Source organism: Rattus norvegicus, chromosome 8 (genome assembly GCF_021556685.1).
Source record: "Rattus norvegicus strain SHRSP/BbbUtx chromosome 8, alternate assembly SHRSP_T2T, whole genome shotgun sequence".
Taxonomy (NCBI): Eukaryota; Metazoa; Chordata; class Mammalia; order Rodentia; family Muridae; genus Rattus; species Rattus norvegicus.
In genome coordinates this window covers 73823266-73843325 of record NC_141541.1, presented here as the reverse complement: position 1 = coordinate 73843325, position 20060 = coordinate 73823266, and the positions used below count along the sequence as shown (strand labels likewise).

General features: G+C 48.2%; 1 protein-coding gene across 10 annotated transcripts; it reads right to left on the bottom strand.

Moving 5' to 3' along the window:
• Window positions 1–9829: 9829 nt before the first annotated feature.
• On the bottom strand, window positions 9830–19149 carry Pif1 (PIF1 5'-to-3' DNA helicase). Of its 10 annotated transcripts, XR_015626877.1 has the most exons (14): window positions 19020–19149; window positions 17899–18696; window positions 17168–17300; window positions 16961–17086; window positions 16697–16850; window positions 16479–16593; window positions 16248–16354; window positions 15558–15650; window positions 14163–14335; window positions 13771–13877; window positions 12715–12802; window positions 12467–12612; window positions 11333–11524; window positions 9830–11156 (listed from the first exon to the last, which is right to left on the bottom strand). XR_015626877.1 is itself a non-coding variant. In XM_087563236.1 (13 exons), exons 2-13 carry the CDS (start codon window positions 18442–18444, stop codon window positions 11097–11099), a joined length of 1914 nt encoding a protein of 637 aa, XP_087419362.1. In that variant the 5' UTR covers window positions 18445–18724; window positions 19020–19149; the 3' UTR covers window positions 9830–11096. The 10 variants fall into 10 exon arrangements, 5 of the variants coding, with proteins under 5 accessions (XP_087419362.1, XP_087419360.1, NP_001037718.1 ...); XR_015626876.1 differs by having other exon boundaries at window positions 17899–19149; XR_015626880.1 differs by lacking the exon at window positions 15558–15650 and having other exon boundaries at window positions 17899–18724.
• Window positions 19150–20060: the final 911 nt, after the last annotated feature.

Here is a 20060-nt window from a genome sequence, read left to right as displayed (position 1 = left end):
TCCAGCCTCAAGCTGTAAACTAGGTCAGAGTCTCTACTCAGAGGTGTTGTGAGAAAGTGGCCAGAGGAAAGAGGGACTTTAATATATAGGACCTCCCATTTGTTGGGGAAATCAGGGGAGACTTGCTTCTCTCCACCCACTGGAGGCAAGTAGGAGGAAAGGCTTTGCGGAGGATGGCTCTCTTACCTCAGGCTGCTGTTAATTCTTGTTGTTATTTGAGGCCACCTGAGTGGCGTTTGAGGAGGGAAGCTTATGTATATAGGGTAGGAAGTAACCCCTTTAGGTAATAAGGCTAATATGAACCAATCTGGTGGGTTTGCCTTGTGCTGGTTGAAATCTGGCCCTCCTTAAGCCTTTCAGGAATTCAATTTGTTTAACTGAGATAAGGTATCACTAGTAGTCCTGACTGGCCTTGAACCTCCAGAGGCATATTGGACTCTGCTTCCAAAATGCTGAAGTTGAAGGTATGCACGCTATGGGCTGTGTCTCCAGGCCCAGGCACTCTGATTCTGTTGACTGGCTGATCAATAGATGATCGCACCAAGGTTCAGAAAGTTTAAGCAGAACCTCTAAAGTCACAGTTGAGAAAGGGGAGAGGCAGCGCTTAAACACAGGAATCAGCCTTTGGGCACCCTGTACCTAAGGCTTGAGTAAGACCCAGTTACCAAACACAGCCTTGGCCAAGGCACCTAGCTGCTCATACATCAGGGTGCTTTCTCCATAAAGTAGAAACAGTTGTGTCACCCTCCTCCCAGAAAAAGAACAAAGGGGGTTAGGGACGTAAGGAACCTCAAACACGAGCTCTTGTGCACACACCCAGTGGAGGCTTCTGAACAAAGGAAATCTTCCGGCTCAACACTGACGGCCCCCAGCTCCTGAGGTGAGGCTATGTGTGCTCCATCCACTCAGGCTGGAGATTGGGACAAAGGATTTGCAGTCTCCAGAGAAGTGATGGATGATTCCTTGGTGCCCTCTACTGGTATAAGTGTTTAGAGCGAGAGGGCCTGGCTACAACCATTGACCAGTAAGGATGAGTAAGATATACCAGGCTCTTACAGGGCATAGCCTCCTAAATAGCGGACCCCCCCAACCCAGGCAGGGAATGGGATTATACTCTCATAGTTCATGAAATGTTCAGAGTGCCTCCTTCATTTACTGATTGATTTCTTTTCTTTTGAGACAGGGTTTCTCTGAACTGTCCTGGCTATCCTTGAATTGCTTTGTAGTCCAGGCTGGTCTGGAACTCACAGAGATTTATACCTGCCTCTGCCTCCTCAGTGCTGGGATTAAAGGTCTATGTCACCTCTGCCTGGTCATTTGTTGCGGTTTGCTTTTTGTTTTTGTTTTTTAAGAGTGGGTTTCTCTGTGTAGCCCTGTCTATCCTGGAACTTACCCTGTAGACCAGGCTAGCCCCAAACTTAGAGATCTATCTTTTCTGCCTCCCAAGTACTGGGATTAAAGCCATGCCTGGCTAGAGTCCACTTTTTAAGATAGTTGTACTGAGAGCTGTGAAAATACAAAAATACCTAAGCCAGGTCTCTTGGGATCAGATCAGCCTCCTCCTGAGACAATTTATTAAAGCTGTTAAGTAATTCAGATGCAGATCCCAGGGGTTACCAAGGTAAGATAGCAAGCAACTGAAAGTGGGGCTCCCTCTCTGCCAGAGGTACTTTTGAGAAGTGTCAGGGACTGTGGCAAGCATATCTCCTGCTTGCTTCTAGACAGCTCACCTTGTGTGTTTCCATGCTGCCCTCTTAAAAAACGGGTCTACCTTTTCCAAGTATTACTGAATAGTTCAGCTAGAGCCCAGGCCCTGGGAGTAGGAATGGGATGTGTATTCTGCATTATGCTCTGGGGTCTGGCAGGGACAAGGCAGCTCCATAATGCTCAGGAAGCAGCAGCTGGAATTGGAGGGTGCTGTGGCCTCCACGGCCATCTGAGGAGCAGCAGGATATATATTCTACCTGTTGGAGATGTCTATTTTTTTGACTTTTGGCCATCTTGCCACTGTATTAACATGGCCAGCTTCCTGACTCTGCTTTCTCTCCCAGCAGCTGTCATTCTGCTGGGCCCAGGTCTCTTATAACCACAGTACCAGCTGGGAAACCCAGAAGGCATTGGTCCTGGTGCTCTAGCACCAGCCACCAGCCTGTCCTTGTTGTGAAGAAGCTTGGCTTACTACTCTTGATTCCTTCTGGGAGAGCACCAAACTCAGGGACCTGGCTGCTGAGCTGGAATGGGCATGGGGTATCCTAGTAGGATGTACAGCCTATCAGGGTCCCACAGCTATCGTGGAGACAAGTGTTTGAACTGTCCTCGTACCACCCAGACTTGTTAGTGAGTCAGAGCAGGGCTCTGGGGCTCTTTGCCTTCAGTGTTGTGGCCCTGGCCGTGGGCCTACCTTAGGCTCCTAATCTCCGTCTCTGGGGTCCAGAGGAGCCACTACTTAGCCCCTCAGTATTACCATGTCTCCTCTTAGGAATGTCAGAGGCAGGGCTGCTCGAATGAGGCTGGCACTATTCAATTCTCCCAACCGTGCCAGCTTCCTTGGCCTCATGCAGGTACTCAGGGTAGGGGACAGGGTCAAGAGGAGTTAGAACTTCTGTGTTCCCATAGGGCTTGATGCCAGTGGGGTAGTAAGCACAGCATTGCTTCAAGCTCCAGGCCCAGATAGCCCTGTGCCCTCTGATAGATACAGGTGATCCAAGCAGGCCCCTTACCTGTACATAGCAACTGTGGGGGGGATGGTACAGCAGTCCGACCCGCTATAGTGTCTGTAAATACTGAATCAGTGAGTGAAGAATAAAAGTGTACTAATAAAAAACAAACAAACAAAAAAAAAAAACCAAAAAACGGGTCTACTTGACAGCAGACTATCGCCTGGTTGGGCATATAGATCAGTTGGCACAATGCTTGATTGGCATCCGGGAGACCCAGTGTTCCATCCCTAGACTGCATAAGATCAGCATGGTGGTGCTCCCTGTAATCCCACTACTCCAGAGGTGGATGCAGAAAGATCAGAAGTTCAAAGGGATCCTACATAGGGAGTTTGAAGCTAGCCCTGAATATATGAGACTAGCCTGGAGTGGGAGAGATCCTGCCTCTGTAAGAAGATGGGCTGGAGAGATGACTCAGTGGTTAAGAGCACTGACTACTCTTCCAGAGGTCCTGAGTTCAATTCCCAGCAATTACATGGTGGCTCACAACCATCTGTAATGGAGTCTGATGCCCTCTTCTGGTGTGTCTGAAACAGCTACAGTGTGCTCACATACATAAAATAAAGTCTTAAAAAATAAAAAGATACAGGAAGAAAAGCCCTTGGTCATGTGAAGTCTTGTTTCCCCCATGTAGGGGAATGCCAGGGCATTGAGGTGGGAGTGGGAGCATCCTCATAGAAGCAGGGGGAGGGGAGAGGGTGTATGAGAAAGGGGAAAAGGGGATAGCATTTGAAATGTAAATATATAAAATATCCAAAAAAATCTTTAAAAAATTAAAACCCTAAAAATAAACATTGCAAATAAAAAAATTACACACTGAAATTAAAAACATATATCGAAGGGGTTGGGGATTTAGCTCAGTGGTAGAGCGCTTGCCTAGGAAGCGCAAGGCCCTGGGTTCGGTCCCCAGCTCCGAAAAAAAAAAAAAAAAAAAAAAAAACCAAAAAAAAAAAAAAAAACCATATATCGAGGTTTAAAGTGGGTCTCCTACTTCAAGTGATTAAATTTAAAAAGAAAAAAAATCTATTACTGGTATACCCAGCCACTTGTGTTTTAGTTAATTCCTAATGGAGTCAAGTATAAAACCAAGAATTGTTATCACAGATGGTCATGGAGAGGGACTCTGAGGAGGGGACATTTGAGCTAAGACTAGAAGCAGAGTGGGGCAGGGAGTGGGTGCAGTAGAGGGAGCCTGTGTTCTGGACTCGTGTCTAGACTGAACAGTCCAGGTTAGCCCTTATAGCCTTGGCTCAATCTCTATTCTCCACTTAGGCTTTCTAGGCAGAATGCTCTGTTCCTGAGTCTGAGCACACAGACCGTTCGCTTCATCAGAAAGCCTCTCAGAATAGCGGTGGAGCACTAGCCTCTCAACAGCACAAAGCGGCTGTAAAATATGGAGTGGGGCTGGCAACAGCAGGGGATGAATGAATGACAGGATGAGGAATGCAATCAACAGTGAAGAATGCTTCTAGGGGACACCTCTCCTCCCTGTCTCCATCCTACTAACGGGACTTCCTAGTCCCACTCTCCGATAGAAGGGCTGGACAATGTCAGGTGGATGAGAGAGGATCATTTTTCTAAAGATTTGTTTATCTTATGTATGTGAGTACACTGTAGCTGTCTTCAGACACACCAGAAGGGCATCGGATCCCATTACAGGTGGTTGTGAGCCACCATGTGGCTGCTGGGAATTGAACTCAGGACCTCTGGAAGAGTGGTCAGCGCTCTTAATCACTGAGCCATCTCACCAGCCCTAAGCTGGATCTTTTAGGGCAGGAAGATCCACCTTTAATCTGGGCCACACCTCTGCTGGCAGTTTATGTAATGGATATGGAAGAAGGAACCCTGTGTTTGCTCTCTTTCTGGCAAATCACTGGCATTAGAGTCTACTTCTCCAAGATTCCAGTGTATACTGAAAAGCAGGGGAAGCATCCAGCCTCCTACACCGAACAACACCAGATTATTGGGCCTTCTATTGGTGGACAGCCATTGTTGGACTGGTTGGACCACAGCCTGTAAGCCATTCTAATAAATGCTGTCTATTCATACACATACACATATACATACTCATGTTCATACATTTATTCTATCAGTTCTGTTCCTCTAGAGGGCCCTGAACTCTTTTCTGGTTATGTAGCATTGTCATAGATTCTGGGACTGTCTTCCAATTGGTCCCAGTTTTAGTAGATCTCCTTTAGCACCCTGAGGTGGGCTATGTAAGTCTTGCATGCTATGGGATCTACAATACAGAGCCCACCACTTAACACGTGAGGGATAACTGATCAATATTTATGAAAAAAAAAAAAAGAGGATGATCTTGCCAGCTAGTCCCTGACGTCATCTGGGTGAGAGGAATACTGGGGACATGTTTGCCTTTGTGTTGCTTTTGCCTCCTCCTCTCCTTTTTGCCATTCTAAATCAGCCCTCACTCTCACTGGCTTCTTTGTTTAAAATCCTGAAGCTGCCCAAGGCTTAGCTGGATTTGCTTTCTAGACCCACATCCTTGAGATGATGCTGTGGGGAAGAGGTTGAAAGGAGGGTCCTTGAGATTGGGGAGAAGGTCTCCTGGGAGCATCAGGAGGGTGACAGGGTTACCAGGGTGTGAGAACCTAGATAGGCTGTCCCTTCTCCTTCTATCCCATAGATAGGGTGTGTGTGTGTGTGTGTGTGTGTGTGTGTGTGTGTGTGTGTGTGTGTGTGTGTGTGAGAGAGAGAGAGAGAGAGAGAGAGAGAGAGAGAGAGAGAGAGAGAGATTGACTGTTGCTTGTGGATGGTGGTCATTACATGTGTCAGCAGCCGCTGAAGCCCTGTGTCATCATCTTCAGTGTAGACGGTCTTGATTCCGGACTCAGATGAGGTTTCACTAGAGCCCCCAGGGATATACATTCCAGGATGGATCAAATTAGATGCCCCCAAAATAAAGAGCTGCTAGGTTTATGCATCCCTGCCTCGGGGGAAGTGATATCTGCAGGTCCCTCAGGGAACACACCTGCCTTTATTATCCAGGCCTTCCAGGAGCAGATTTACAACAAGAATGCTTTAGGAGAGGACCTTTGGGCACCCAGGTGGTCTAGGCAGATGCCTTCCTGATGTGACTTCTGGGAGCAAGGAGACATTTCTTCCAGGGTGAGAGGGATAGCTCTGTGGTTAAGAGTGTGTACTGCTTGGTGTAAGATATCTTATCACACTGTGAATCCTGAGATTGTGTTATTTACTGGAAAAAAATGTTTTTAATTGAAGTGTAGATCAGCCCTAGTACACATTTAATTCAACAACTTTCTGCTTGAATATTGTAAACAGGTTAAATAAATTCAACCACAGGTCAGGAGGTAGAGCATGCAACCAGTTGACAGGAAGTCGACCTAGGATTAGTAAGAAAACACCATAGAGAGTAAGAGGGCATCAGGAAGATGGATAGAGAGGAACACAGGAAGTAGAAAGGGTGGGACATTCAGTTTGAAGGAGGTTGAGACAGTGTGAGGGAGGAGATTCCCGAGGGTCATGGGCTGGAGAGGAAGATCAGCTGGATGCTCTCTCTGCCTCTCTGAGCTAACAGGCTTCCATCCCAGCATCTGGCTCCTGAGTCCTCATTGGTAAAAATCAAATGATTGAGATCTTTTAGAAAAAAACATTTTAGCACACAATGTGGTACCTATCTGAAACCCTCTGTGACCAGGATGTGGCAGCAAAGGGGTCTGTGCCTTCCTTCCCACACTGAGGAAATCGCTCAGTTGTCTGATCTGCTAGCCCCTCTCCCAAAGACGCACCGGTTGAGCTGTAGGGACTGACAGAATGGTCACAACTTTGGCTAACATGTGGGTTACTGATGCTTCATTAACCACTGATGTGGAACCAAAGCTAATAGAAAATGGCAGACTATAGACCAGAGAATGGAATGGCCAATACTGAGGAAGGAACCACAAAATCAGCACAGCACTATTGGCCATAAGACAAACAACTAGGAAAGCAAAAGGAAAATATCTTCTTCAGCTCATGGTGTGTGCAATGCTACAACTGTACGTCATCAAGATGGAAAACCAGTAACGGGCAGATGAATGGCCAAGATACCCAGTCCCAGGAGGCACGATGGAAATGGCAAACCTGAGCAAAGACATCGGAGAGCACATAGCTCATACAGGCAAGACAGACAAACGTCTGAGAATAGCCAATAGTGGAAAATTGGCATCTAGCATTTTCCAGGGAACAAATTCAGAGTCAATCAGCAAGGATGATAAATACAAGTTGGAAAAACTTGAAAGTTTAACCCTAACACTAAAAAATAAGGGGAGGGCTGGAGAGATGGCTCAGTGGTTAGAGCACTGACTGCTCTTCCAGAGGTCCTGAGTTCAAATCCCAGCAACCGAATGGTGGCTCACAACCATCTGTAATGGGATCTGATGCCCTCTTCTGGTGTGTCTGGACACCAGTGTACTTATATATAATAAATATTTTAAAAAAAAATAAGGGGAGATGGAGAACCAGGGCAACCCTATGAGAACAACTGTTATAAAGAATCCATAGCCAGACAGTGGTGCACACCTTTAATCCCAACACTTGGGAGGCAGAGGCAGGCACATAAGAATTGCAGTGATTTAAATGTATAAGCTGCTTGCAAAAGGCAGACTGAAATTCAAAGTGATCCTTTGTGATCTAAAAATAAATACACTTAAACCTTGAAAAAAAATACACACACACACACACACACACACACACATATATATATATATAAAGAGAAAGGGGAATATATATAGGTATATTTACACATACTAAGATCTATTTAGTTTCAAATTTTTTAAATTTCAATTGAAAGATAATACCTTTTCTATTGCCAAACAAAACAAAAAACCATTTTGCTCTAGGAAAGATATAAACTGCCAAAAAAAATAACCCCTGAGAGTTAGGGCGTGAGCAGGGTTTTGCTTTTATCTTTCCAGGAGAATAAAAACATCTAAGTAAGGAATCTTGAGACCACTGGACAAGTAAAACATCTGAAGAAAAAGAGAAAATGTCCCAAGAAAAAGGGTAAATTGGCCAAGTGGTATTACCCACCTCCAGCCCACTGGTTTGAAATCACAGCTCGGAGCCCCAGACTAGCACTGGCACCAATGCCACCATCTTGCCTAAGTAGCTGCCCCTTCCCACCTGAGGCAGCGCTGGTGGTGGGGGGCAGCCTTGGCAGGTATTCCTTTCTTTTTTCCTGCCATGTAGCTGGCCCATGGCAGATCCCCAAATGCTTACCTCTGCTGCCCTCTACAGACATAAGAGGCAAATGGGCTTTGGGGTTGGAGCGAGACTCTCTCATTCTCTAAACCCACTCATGCTTGTTAAAGGAAAATCCGAAATCTCTGTCTCCTATCAGAAGAGCCACCTGGACAGAAGAAAACAATAAGGGACTGACTATTCTATTGCCACTAATCTCTTATGCTTTTGGTTTTCAGTTGACTCTCTAAGACTTTCCTTAGGGTATAAATATTATCTCAAAATCTATAAGACTATTGTGTATATATAAATTTTCTGTCATCACACAGAATACTAATTCTCGAAGTGATCTTCATTGAGCTTTCTGTACCTGTTTTCAGGTTCCAGTCTGAAGCAAGTAACTAGGAACACAGTTTGTGTACCTCAGATGTGGTCCTCAAACCTTTCTGAGATCTGCTGAATGTGGCATTTAAAATGTCTCGGTTTTCTACCATTCCTAACAGTAACCTATTAGGTCTCCAAGAAGATGGGGTCCTGCAATGACTAAGCCACCTGGATTGTGGGAACGCTAACCGCTGGACAGAACTGTCCCATGTCTCTTCAGCCACCAGGTTCTGTGCAAACAGAGAACACCTTTGGGTTGGCTGCTATGCTCTACCTGACCAGGATTGCCCTAAGCTGACAAACACCACCCAAAGATCAGCTTTGGACTACAAACCACTCATGACAATCAAATTGCTGAGCTCATATGAGACTGACACGAACATTGTACAGAACTTAGAACTCAAAAATGCTTAATCCTTGGACTTCCAAATACAATGAAGCTAGACATTGTAGAAAGCTTGGCAGAAATATCTTCATTACTGTAAATATTTTTACTATATTAGAGTTAATAGCTTTCCCTTTCATTTAGACAAAAGGGGAAAATGTTGCAGGATGTTTGATCACAGTGTGAACCCTGAGATTGTGTTATTTGCTGGAAAAATCTGTTTCTAGTGGTGTGGCTCAGCCTTAGCACACATTTAATCCAACAGCTTTCTGCTTCAACACTGTAAACAGGATTAAATAAAGTCAATCTTAGGTCAAAAGGCAGAGCAAGCAACCAGTTGACAGGAGGTAAACATGAGATTAGTAAGGAAAAAAAAAAAACAGAGAGTAAAGAGAGTCAGGACGGATACAGACACACACAGGAAGTAGAAAGGAGGGGAATTCAGTTTGAAGGAGGTTTTTTGAGACGGTGTGAGGGAGGGCAATCCTGGTGAGACTGAGGAGGAAGACCAGCTGGCTGTTTTCTCTGCCTCTCTGGGCTAGCAGCTTCCACCCCAGCATCTGGCTCCCAAACAATTGAGATTCTGTTTTAAAAAAAACAAACAAAACCCACCAACTTCTACTGCAGAGGACCTGAGTTCCATTTCCAGCACCTAAGTCAGGTGCCTTACAGCCACCTGTAACTCTGGTTTCAGGGATCTGACACCTCTGGCCTCACTGGCTTCCTGGCCCTGGAGTTACAGGCGGCAAGGTCTATGACCTACTTGATATAGGTGCTGGGAACTGAACTGCAATCCACTGCAAGAGCATAGGCGTGCATAACTAGGCTGTTAACCACCAAGCTATCTCTCTGACCCCTCCATCATGCTTTTTGATAAACTGAAGATAGTTTGTTGATGGCTCCTTCCCTATCCAAACATCAAAGCCAGAGTCTCAGGGTGAGCAGGGACTTAGAACTGCTCTAGAGTATCTTTGTCTTAACTTGTGCCTGATAGTTACTCTCCTTGTTGATCCATTGTTTGAAAGACAGTTGCTACAAACAGAACCTCCTCACATCAGGTTGCTGTGATCTGGGTCCTTGAGGTGGTTGGACAAGCACCTCTGTGCATCCCCTCAGTGAGGGAGAGACCAGGCAGGAGGCACAGTGACACAGTTCACAGTTTTATTTGGCCCTAATAAATACAACAGGGAACATCCATTTCTAAACATGGCCTCTCCCCTACAAAGGGCACAGTTTGCAGTGTCTGTTCTCAGTCAGGCTCAGGATGATGTTTACGTGGGGCTGTGTTAGGCTGAGCTCAGCTGTGAAGATAATTAAACTTCTATCTTGGGCTTGTGTCTGGCCTGAATCCCCTCTAGGCTCCTGCTGTAGTTTGGATGGTTTTCCTTATAGGTTTATGTGCTGGAAGCTTAGTCCCTAGTGTAGCAGTGTTAGGATGATGTAACCCTTAAGAAATGGATTGCGGGTTGTAGAGATGGCTCAGTGGTTAAGAGCACTGACTGCTTTTCCAGAGGACCTGAGTTCAAATCCCAGCAACCACATGGTGGCTCACAACCATCTGTAATGGAATCTGCTGCCCTCTTCTGGTGTGTCTGAAGACAACTACAGTGTACTTATATATAATAAATAAATCTTTAAAAAAAAAAGAGATGGATTGCATGGAGGGGGTCTTGCCCTCATGAATGGATAAATGCCGCTCCCCAGAATCACTGTCTCCCGCTGCCTGTCTCATACGATCCTGCTGCACATGTCCCTGCCATGTACTGCCAGCTACCGTCCAACCCCAGCAAAGCTGGGCGTAGGCCGGTTCCACATGTTTAGTCTTCTAGAACTGTGAGCTTATTGTACAAATAAATCACTTTTACATAAAGTGCCCAGCCTTATATATTTTGTTATAATAACGAAAGGAAAATTACTACCCCAGTAGCAAGTTTGCTCACCTGGGATAAGTGCCTGATAACAAGCCCTATGACCTGAATTTAACCCCCAGAACACACATGGGGAAGAGAAAACTAACTTCCTCAAGTTGTCCTCTGACCTTCACATGTGCACTGTGCTGTGCATGCACATGCACACAAGACAAACACATGCAGTGTAATAAGACAGGCTGCTGAAGCACCTGCCCGCACTGCCTCTCTCCAGTCTGCAGCTAAGAACTCTGTGACTGTCCCAGCCTCTGTGGAGAGCTTTGTCCTCTGATAACCATTACCATTTCTAGTTTCTGACCCTGGAAGTCATTTCTCCAGGAGAACAGGTAAAATCGAGGCTAAGCTAGTTAAGTAGATAGGAGACTGTGTCCCTTAACCCTACCAGAGGCTGAATGAGGGAAGAAACAGGGGCCTCTTCCCAGTTGATTCCTAGGGCCTTGACCCATGAAAGAACTAGAAGCTTGTCTTCTCTTTCAGCCGAGGTCAGAGGTTTGGGTCCATGTTCTCCAGATCTGAGCTTGCCTCCTCATCGTCTTGCGACTCCTAGGTCAGAACCAGAAAGCCAGTCACAGGTTTGTGCCAATCCCCAGGGCCACAGCCTGGGGACCAACACCTCTTTCCTTCTGCCTCCACCAGAAAGGAATCAGTAAAGATTCACTGCTAGGCCTCCTTCTCAGCCTGCCCACACCCAGGAGGGCCCTCTTTAGGTGACTTCTTACCAGACTGAGGCCCCTGCCCTGCCGCAGGGTGGCATAGAATTGCAGCACTCGGGAGTCGCATCGAACCACAGTGGGGTCGAAGTCTAGCACACGTAGACCCTGGAGGCTACGGGCCCGGGAGAGGGCCACATAGGCTTGACCACTGGCGAACACACGGCCCAGAGAGATCTCTACACAGTCCAGAGACATGCCCTGGGTGATGGAGGAAGAGTTAAAGCCAATTTTGCCTGAAGTCCCTTACATTCAAATGACTTTCACCAACCCAGCTACTGTGCCTGGATGGCCTCATCAACCTAGAGTCTTTTTTTAAAGATTTATTTATTTATTACATATACAGTGTTCTGCCTGCATGTATGCCTACCAGGACTGTAGAGGGCACTAGATCTGATTATAGATGGTTATAAACCACCATATGGTTGCTGGGAATTGAACTCAGAACCTCTGGAAGATGAGCCAGTGCTCTTAACCACTAAGCCATCTCTCCAGCCCCTATCCAGAGCCTTAAACATAGGAGAGCTTAAGGGGCAGACAGAGAAAGCTCAGACAATGGTCAGACGGGTGCAGGGCTAAATCTGTACAGAGCTAAACTCTGCCTCTCCACTAGCTGTGACACCTGGGAAGCTTTCTCAGCACCTTTGTTTTCTGCCTGTGAATTGCTAACTCTTCAGTTATATCTACGCCTGGTATGGTTGTTACAGAGATTAACCTGTTCTGGTCATGGTCAGGAAATGGCAGAGGAGGGTCTAGAAAGGGAGAGAAGAATGTGGACCAAGAGGTATGCTAAAGAAAAGTTTAGGGGATTGGGGATTTAGCTCAGTGGTAGAGTGCTTGCCTAGCAACCGCAAGGCCCTGGGTTCAGTCCCCAGCTCCGGGGGAAAAAAAAAGAGAGAGAAAGAAAAGAAAAGTATAGGGCTGGGGGTGGAGCCTGACTGGTAGCATGCCTAACAGGCAGGAAGCCCTGGGTTCAGATTGAATGGAAGCATCCACATAACCCAGGCGGGTGCATACTTGTAATAACAGCAGGAGATCAAGGCCAGCGTCCTCCACAGCTACATGATGAGTTTGAGGCCAGCCTGGCTCAGCATTGCCTGCCCACTCTGTCCTATTGTGCTCACCCCTGCACTGGATAGTCACCTGGCTTTTGTGGATGGACATTGCCCAGGCTAGCTGTAGGGGAAGCTGCTGCCGGCTGAGGTACTGGCCCCCAGTGACCTGTACTGTCCAGCGGTCGGTGCGGATGACCTCAGTGATGCCACACAGGAACCGTACCCGGGGAAGCCCTGAGGAAGGCATGGAGAAGTCCCACCTTTTAGCAAGCCTACAGCTTGTCCTGCTGTGAAATGAACCCAAGCAGCATGACCTCTCCCTTCAACATCACTCACCTCTTCCTTCTGACTCAAACCCGACTACCACCCCTCGGGCACCATTCACCAGGCCCCGAGACACTGCTAAGTTCTTCACCAGCATGACCTGCAGAGGAGGAAGTGCAGGGATGAAGAGGGACCCTCCCTGGGCCTGACTCCTCTAGCACTTAGGGTTCAGAGAGAGGATGGGGGAGTCTTAGCACAAGACCTCTGTGACAAGATACATTATTTTCCTGGAAATATCTTGGCCTTATCTTGTGTCAAAGGGGCTTAGGAGTCATCAAATTGCCCAGAGAGAAGGTGATAAAACCAGGAGGGTAACCTGCATCACAGGACTTTGAAAAGAGTTAGACCTAGCTGGGTTTGGTGGACATGTTTTCTATCCCAGCACTCAGGAAGCAGAGAGGCAGGTGGATCTCCAGAGTTCAAGGCCACCCTAGTCAACAAGTTCCAGGCCAGCTGGGTCTACATAGTTATCTTGTTTTTAAAAAGGGGGGTAGGGAATTAAGGGATTATGCCTGCCTTGGAAGACCACAAAATTTGAGGAATGACACTAGCGTCTGCCACGCCTCTTTCAACCACAATGCTTGCATTTCCCACATGTGCCCAGTGGACCCTGAGGAGAGTCTTACCATTCTTGGCCATGCCCACAGAGGAGGAGCCAGAAGCTGCCCATCTATAAGGAATACTACTATTGGGGTAGTATACCTCATATCATGAGGGATATTACCATGGGGAGACATTTCACCTAAGGACTGAGCTTCAGTAAGGAAGAGACTTGTCCAAAGTGGAATCGCTTGACAGGGCTCTTGATGTTAAAAGAAGATAAGAGGGTGGAAGAAGACAGGAAAGGGGGTGGGGAGTGGTCACAGTAGGTCTCAACTATCAAGGGACCTTGGTAGAGTGTTTTCTTTTTTTCTTTTTTTTTTTTTTTTTTTTTTTTTCGGAGCTGGGGACCGAACCCAGGGCCTTGCGCATGCTAGGCAAGCACTCTACCACTGAGCCAAATCCCCAACCCCTGGTAGAGTGTTAATAGTCAGGGATTTCCCCACCCCACCCCCGTTTCCCACTCACTTGAGCCCCCAGCTTTAACTGAAGGACACGGCCTACAGGGCACTGAGCATCCAGGGTCCGGCTTAGCTCAGGGTCACTGTCTATAGCCTCAAAGCTGTGTACATCACCTGGAAAAGGAAGAGTGAGAAAACATGTTATACATTGACTTGTGGCTCAGTTTCCACAAATGTATTAGATCAAGATGGTTGTGGGGGATGGACTGGGGACAGCTCAGGTCTAGCCAGGGCCTTGGAATCAGCCCACTACAGCCTTTGGGTAATAGTTTCATCTGTGAATGTACACAGAGCTTGGGCCCGGTTTTCCAGGGATGTGGGGTGGGGTTGGAGGGGAGGGTCACACCTGTCTGATGGCCCCTCCCAGCTGGTTTTGTCCAACCCAAGCATTGTATTCACCTGGTAGTTCCTTCAGCCGCTTCTCATTGGTAAGGGCCACATCATCCTGATGGGTGCACAGTCTCGTGGCTATAATTCCATCTCGTCCCACCTTATGGGCAGCTGTGGCCCTGAGCTGGCGGGTCACTTCATCTGAACATCTGTGGGGGCTTCAGTGTCAGACCAGAGATCCCCTGGACACCAGAAAAGGTGGGGACAGTATGGCCTGCTGCATAGGCCAAGTCTTGGAGCCCAAAAGGGGCACCAATGTAAGATTTGCTGCTACCCAGCCCCTAGCCAGTCTGCTTGTCCCTAGGTGTGAACAGTGAGCATGGGGACAGGGTGCTGGACTCTGAATACAGGTGGACCTGCTGCTGTGTCTGCCCCGAGGAACCCACAGTGTTCCTGAGGAAGCAGTATATCATGAGTGACCCCAGGCCAGAGGTTTGCAGGCCTCAGTAGGATGCTGGTGTTGATACACTGGAATACTGACTATCCCGTCATCAGATCCGCCTTTTAGCCATCTGCCTACTGCTTTTACTGCAATAGCTAGCCTGAGTATTTTTTTTCTTCTTTTTTCTTTTTCTCGTGTGTGTGTGTGTGTGTGTGTGTGTGTGTGTGTTTGCGCGCATGTGTGTGCACGTCTCTTTTTTTTTGTATTATTTTTTTTATTAGATATATGTCTTTACTTACATTTCAAATGTTATTCCCTTTCCTGGTTTCCTGTCCATAAGCTCCCTATCCCTCCTCTTCCCCCTCCCCCATATGGGTGTTCCCCCCATCTATCCCCCTTACTGCCCCCACCATTCCCCTGCACTAAGGGTCCAATGTTGGCAGGATCAAGGGCTTCCCCTTCCACTGGTGCCCCAACAAGGCTATTCTCTGCTACCTATGCAGTTGGAGTCCTGGGTCAGTCCATGTCTAGTTTTTCAGTAGTGGTTTAGTCCCTGGAAGCTCTGGTTGGTTGGCATTGTTGTTCTTATGGGGTTGCAAACTCCTTCAACTCTTTCAGTCCTTCCTCTAAGTCCCCCAAAGGGGGTCCTGTTCTCAGTTCAGTGGTTTGCTGCTAGCATTGACCTCTGTATTGGACATGCTCTGGCTGTGTCTCTCAGGAGAGATCTATATCCGGTCCCTTTCAGCATGCATTTTTTAGCACGAGCACTTCTACAAGCTAGAAGTCAACTTCCTCAGTTTCCTTTAGCCTTTGTTTTTGTTTTTCGAGACAGATTCTCACTATGTAGCCCTAGTTGTCCTGGAACTCACTATGTAGACCAGGTTGGCCTTGAACTCACAGAGATCCACTTGCCTTCAGAGTGTTGATTTAAAGTCATGTGCCTCTATACCTGGCACTTTTTACCTTTTTTATTTCTTTGTTTTTTGAGACAGAGTCTCTTACTGAATTTGGAGCTTACTCACCAGGCCAGCGAACTCAAGAATTCTCCTGTTTTGACTTCCCTAGCACAGGGGTTTACAGGTATCTGCTGTCAACTTCAACTTTTCACACAGGCACTGGGGAATCCAAACATAGGTTCTCAGGCTTCTGTAATAAGCACTTTCCTGACTCAACTGTCTCTCCAGCCAGCTAGCCTGTGTTTCAATGTGAGGTATGCTGTAAGGAGTGTTTGGTGTTGGTTTCTTTGAGATAGTGTCTTCTTCTTCTTCTTCTTTTTTTTTTTTTTCGGAGCTGGGGAAATAGTGTCTTCTTAAACTGCCCAGGATGGCCTCAAGCTCACTATCCTCCACCTCAGCCTCTTGAGTCCTGTGGTTGCAATTGAGTGCCACAATGCCCAGTGCCATAACGTATATTGATTGATTGATTGGTGTTATAACATTCTTGACTACATTCTATCCTAAGTTGTCCCAAACTTGTTTTCCTGTACAAACTGCTCATTCCCAAGGACAAACAAGCATCTCTCCCTCTTCCCTGAACTAGGTATGGTTACCAAAAGCCTGTAAATCCTAGGACTGATGAGATACGGGTAAGAGGATCAGGAGTTCAAGGCCATACTGCAAATTCTCGACCAGCCTCAGCTATATGAAGCCTGCCACCCACAAACATAACAATACAGACTCGTGCATGCATCCTTATCCCATTCCAGTACCCACCTGCCTAATCTCACAGCCTTCAGGAGAGAGATGAAGGTCTGGTCTGCTTGCCTCCACACCTCAGTCAGCTCCAGAGTCACTGGTACACACTTCCTCCAGCTCTTGGCCTGGTGGGGAAAGGGTAGGGGTGAGTTGGGTAATCAGAGAAGACTCCCCCACAAGCATAGGATCAGAATCAGGGTGTAAGTCCCTCCTCACAAGCACAGGTCAGGGTTAGGATGTGACCAGTACCTGAAAGCAGAATCGAGGATGCTGGGAACCTTTGGTCACTGGCGGCAACTGTAGGAAGTCCCCACAGATAATAAGCTGGATCCCTCCAAATGGTTTCTTCTGTTGCCGGACAGCTCTGGATGGGAGCAAGGAGTGCTTTAGAGATAGATGCTGGGTGGGCAAACCCCTTGGGGAAAATAACCAGACTCAGACCTCATGCCCTTGCTCTACGTACTGACCTGGCCACAGCTTCCAACTTGTCAAAGAAGTCTGCCTCTACCATGGAGATCTCATCAATGACCAAACGCTGGCAGTTCAGCCAGCCCTGCCGCACACCAGGCCGATGGGCCAGAGCCACACACTGGGCCAGGGGAGCCTGGCCTGAACCGATGCCTAGGAGTGACACTATTCAGTCTGTGCTGAAACCCCGGCGCCCCCTCCCCCCATCTCTCCTTCCACAAGTCTGGCGTGCTCTTAACCCAAGCCCAGGGGTTCACACTTACCTGCAAAGGCATGAAGGGTGGTGCCCCCAATGTGGCAGGCTGCCACCCCAGTGCTGGCAGTGGCCACAGTGCCAGTAGGAGGCAGGGAACCCAGGATATGTTTCAGCAGGTAGGACTTCCCTGTCCCTGGTGGGTAGACAAAGTCAGAGCTGCCTGCTCCCCGGTGCCACCCTAGAGCTACCCACCACGCCATTCTTTCTCTATTACCTGCACTCCCGGTAAAGAATATGCTCTGGCCTTTCAGAACCATCCGCAGCACAGCGGCCTGCTCTTCGGAAAGCTTCGGTTTGCTGGAGGGCATGCGTAGCTTCTTCACAGGCAGGGGCCACCTTGGAGCTTCCTGGGAGGAACAGGGCTGTGTCAGAACCTCCTGCCATGTTGCTTGGTCTGTATGCATTGCAAAACAGCCCTTTGCTTTGTTCTAGGCTTCACTTGGAACTTTGAGCAGGTCTGGGTCATCTGAAGACAGTCCCAACGGATACTAGCCTCCACTTCTGGCTTTTCACCCGTTCAATGCCAGGCGTCTTAGACTGGCGACCACACCTGATTGCATCTAAAAGCTTTGTCAGACTCTCCTGACGGGTTTTCTCCTCAGGTGATTGGATTATTGCCTGTTCCTGACCCGCTCCGTTCCAAAAGCTCCTCTCTTCTGGGACTCTAATACTCTTTCTTCCTTCCTAAGTTTCCTTGCCTGGTCTTCTCTGCCACTATCTCTTTGGATATGGCCTGGATGCTATTTTCCTGTTCTCAGCTTATCTAAAGAATTACTGGAGGGGAAGCATGGGTGATTTACAGCTCATCATCACCGTTCTCAAATGATGGGCATTTCAGATCACCAGCTGTCTCCTTAATACTGCTGACTATCTTCCCCCAACCTCGGACCTCCTGGGTTTCCTTGATCCTCAATAAAAGCTCTCCACTCCCTTTCTGGTCCTCACCATACTAGGCTGGGATTCCATTGGCCGCTTTTCCAGCGCTGAGTCTGGAGCCTTGGTGGCCGCAGCACGGCGCAGTTCCTCCGGCTGCACTGGACTGATCGTGACAAAGTCTCGGGGCCGCGGACCGAGCAATTGCGCACGGGCAGAGGCGGGTCCCGGCCCAGGGGCGACCGCCAGCTTCAGGCGCAGGGTGCGCAGGAAGCGGCGCAAGCGCTCCGGGGGACAGTCAGAGAGCAGCAGTTGCACTGAGCCAGCCCGGGGCACGCCATCGGCCGGGAGTCGCAAAGTGCTGCGCCCAACTGCGGCGAAGCGGGTGAAGAGGCGCACGGCGCGCAGTGGGAAACAGCGTGGCCGCCCTTCGGGTCCGGGTGCCTGCAGTCGCAGCATCAACTCGCGGCGTTCATTCCGACCTAGGCTCAGCTCTGCGGCGCGCAGAGCCTGGCGCTTGCGAGGTTGCCCTCCAGGACTCAGCTCCTCTACGGCTACCCGGCACCGCAGCTCGGTGTCATCACATTCATCGGTCGCCACCTCAGTGCTAGAAGGCATCTCCAATGCCTCTGCAGGCGTTCAGGGACCGAAGCACACAAGTCACAGAAAATCGGGGTGTAATAGGCAGTATGGCTGCCGTGACAGAAAATCCTGTCCAGATCACTTAGGGTCAAGCAGGTTGTCACTGGTAACAGGAGGTGCCACCAAGATATTCCAAGCACTCTAGAGCGAGGAGAAACGTCCTCTGCTGTAGCTCTCGGAGAGGTGGAAGGTGGCATTAACTGCACTTAGGACTGACGAGCAACTGTCCTGCAATGGCCACATTAGAAAGGTGTTCCTGAACAGAAAAAAAAAAAAAAAAAAAAAAAAAAAAAGACCCACCCAGGCCAACACCGGACTCATCAGGGACTTCTACCCAGGAAGCAGAACAATAACCACACGTTGGGCGATGGGAAGGAGACTGGCTGGAGGTGAAAACAGGCTGAGACAGGCACACCCCCTTCATAAACCAATTAGTAGGTATCAGGGTCAGTGTGATTCCAGTGCTTTGGAAAGGGTGAATTCTTAGGGAATGTATGGAACCTCCGGGCCCAGGAATCCATTGTCCCTCCGTCTGACCCACGAATCAGTACCTCTCCCAGCGAGGATCACTAAAATAGTCACGTTCTTTGCCTCCCACCTCAAGGATCCGACAGACTCACTGGTTGCTTTCGGATGAAAAGGCAGATCTGAACCGGCCGGCAGCAAAGCCAAGGCACTAAGAACTTTCAAATACTAGGAATAAAAAAATTACCCAATCACCGGCCTGGTCTTTAAATTCTCTAGCCAATCAGGGACAGGAGCGGGGGCGTGTCCAGAGGCGGGCGTTTCTTCGGCGTTCCAACAGTTAACCAGAACCAGCCTTTTTGTGTTGGGGGAGCGTGCGTTTTAGAGTTCCACGTGTGGGCGTGGCGGGGTAGGGAAGGGGCTGCGGTTCCAAGGCTCGTGGTGTACTGTCGCCGAGGCGGTTCTGAAGATTTGAGAACCGTTTTATTTACACGGCCTGCTTTTCTCACACCCACCACCGCCACCTGGCTGTGCTTAGCCTTGGGGAGAAACTACCTAGTCCTTTGCACACCCTGTTCCCACCCACAGAACCATTGTCTCCTGTTCAGGTCATTCCCTGGGCCAGCCATGTCCGCTTCCCTGTTCCCTTATTTATTTATTTTTCCCCTTCTCTTCCCCCCTAAGAATTATTCTATACATTTGTCTCTTTTACCGTGCTGAGACCAGTGTCAGATGTCCAGTTGTTATAAAGGAAGCCAGTGAGTCCTTGTTCTCAGGGAATTCTTACTCCTCTTGTTGCTTTGATTGCGCAGAGAATGTATTTTTTTTCAGCTGGGGCCTTGTTACCTTGTGTAGGCTGGTCTTAAATTCCTGGCCTTAAGGGATCCTCCTTCAGCCTCCTAAATAGCTGTGACTACAGGCACCTGACAAGATCCAGCTTTGGAAACTTATTTTTAATTATTATTTTTCCTTCACTGAAGTTTGAAATTACATAGCTGGAAGGGATCTTCTGGGTGGGTCGAGTCACCTCATTTTACAGATAATGATAGCCACTACAGACTAAATCCTCTTCTTTCTTTCTTTCTTCCTTCCTTCCTTCCTTCCTTCCTTCTCCCCCTCCTCCCTCT

Excerpts from the sequence above, each read along its gene's own strand:
- Pif1 (XM_087563232.1), bottom strand. The coding sequence starts at position 18,444 with ATGCCTTCTAGCACTGAGGTGGCGACCGATGAATGTGATGACACCGAG. Across the intron at positions 14,303-16,247 it reads AAGGCTGTGAGATTAGGCAG|ATGTTCAGATGAAGTGACCC; the intron begins GTGGGTACTGGA and ends AAGCCCCCACAG. Across the intron at positions 12,803-13,770 it reads AGTTAAAGCTGGGGGCTCAA|GTCATGCTGGTGAAGAACTT; the intron begins GTGAGTGGGAAA and ends CCTCCTCTGCAG.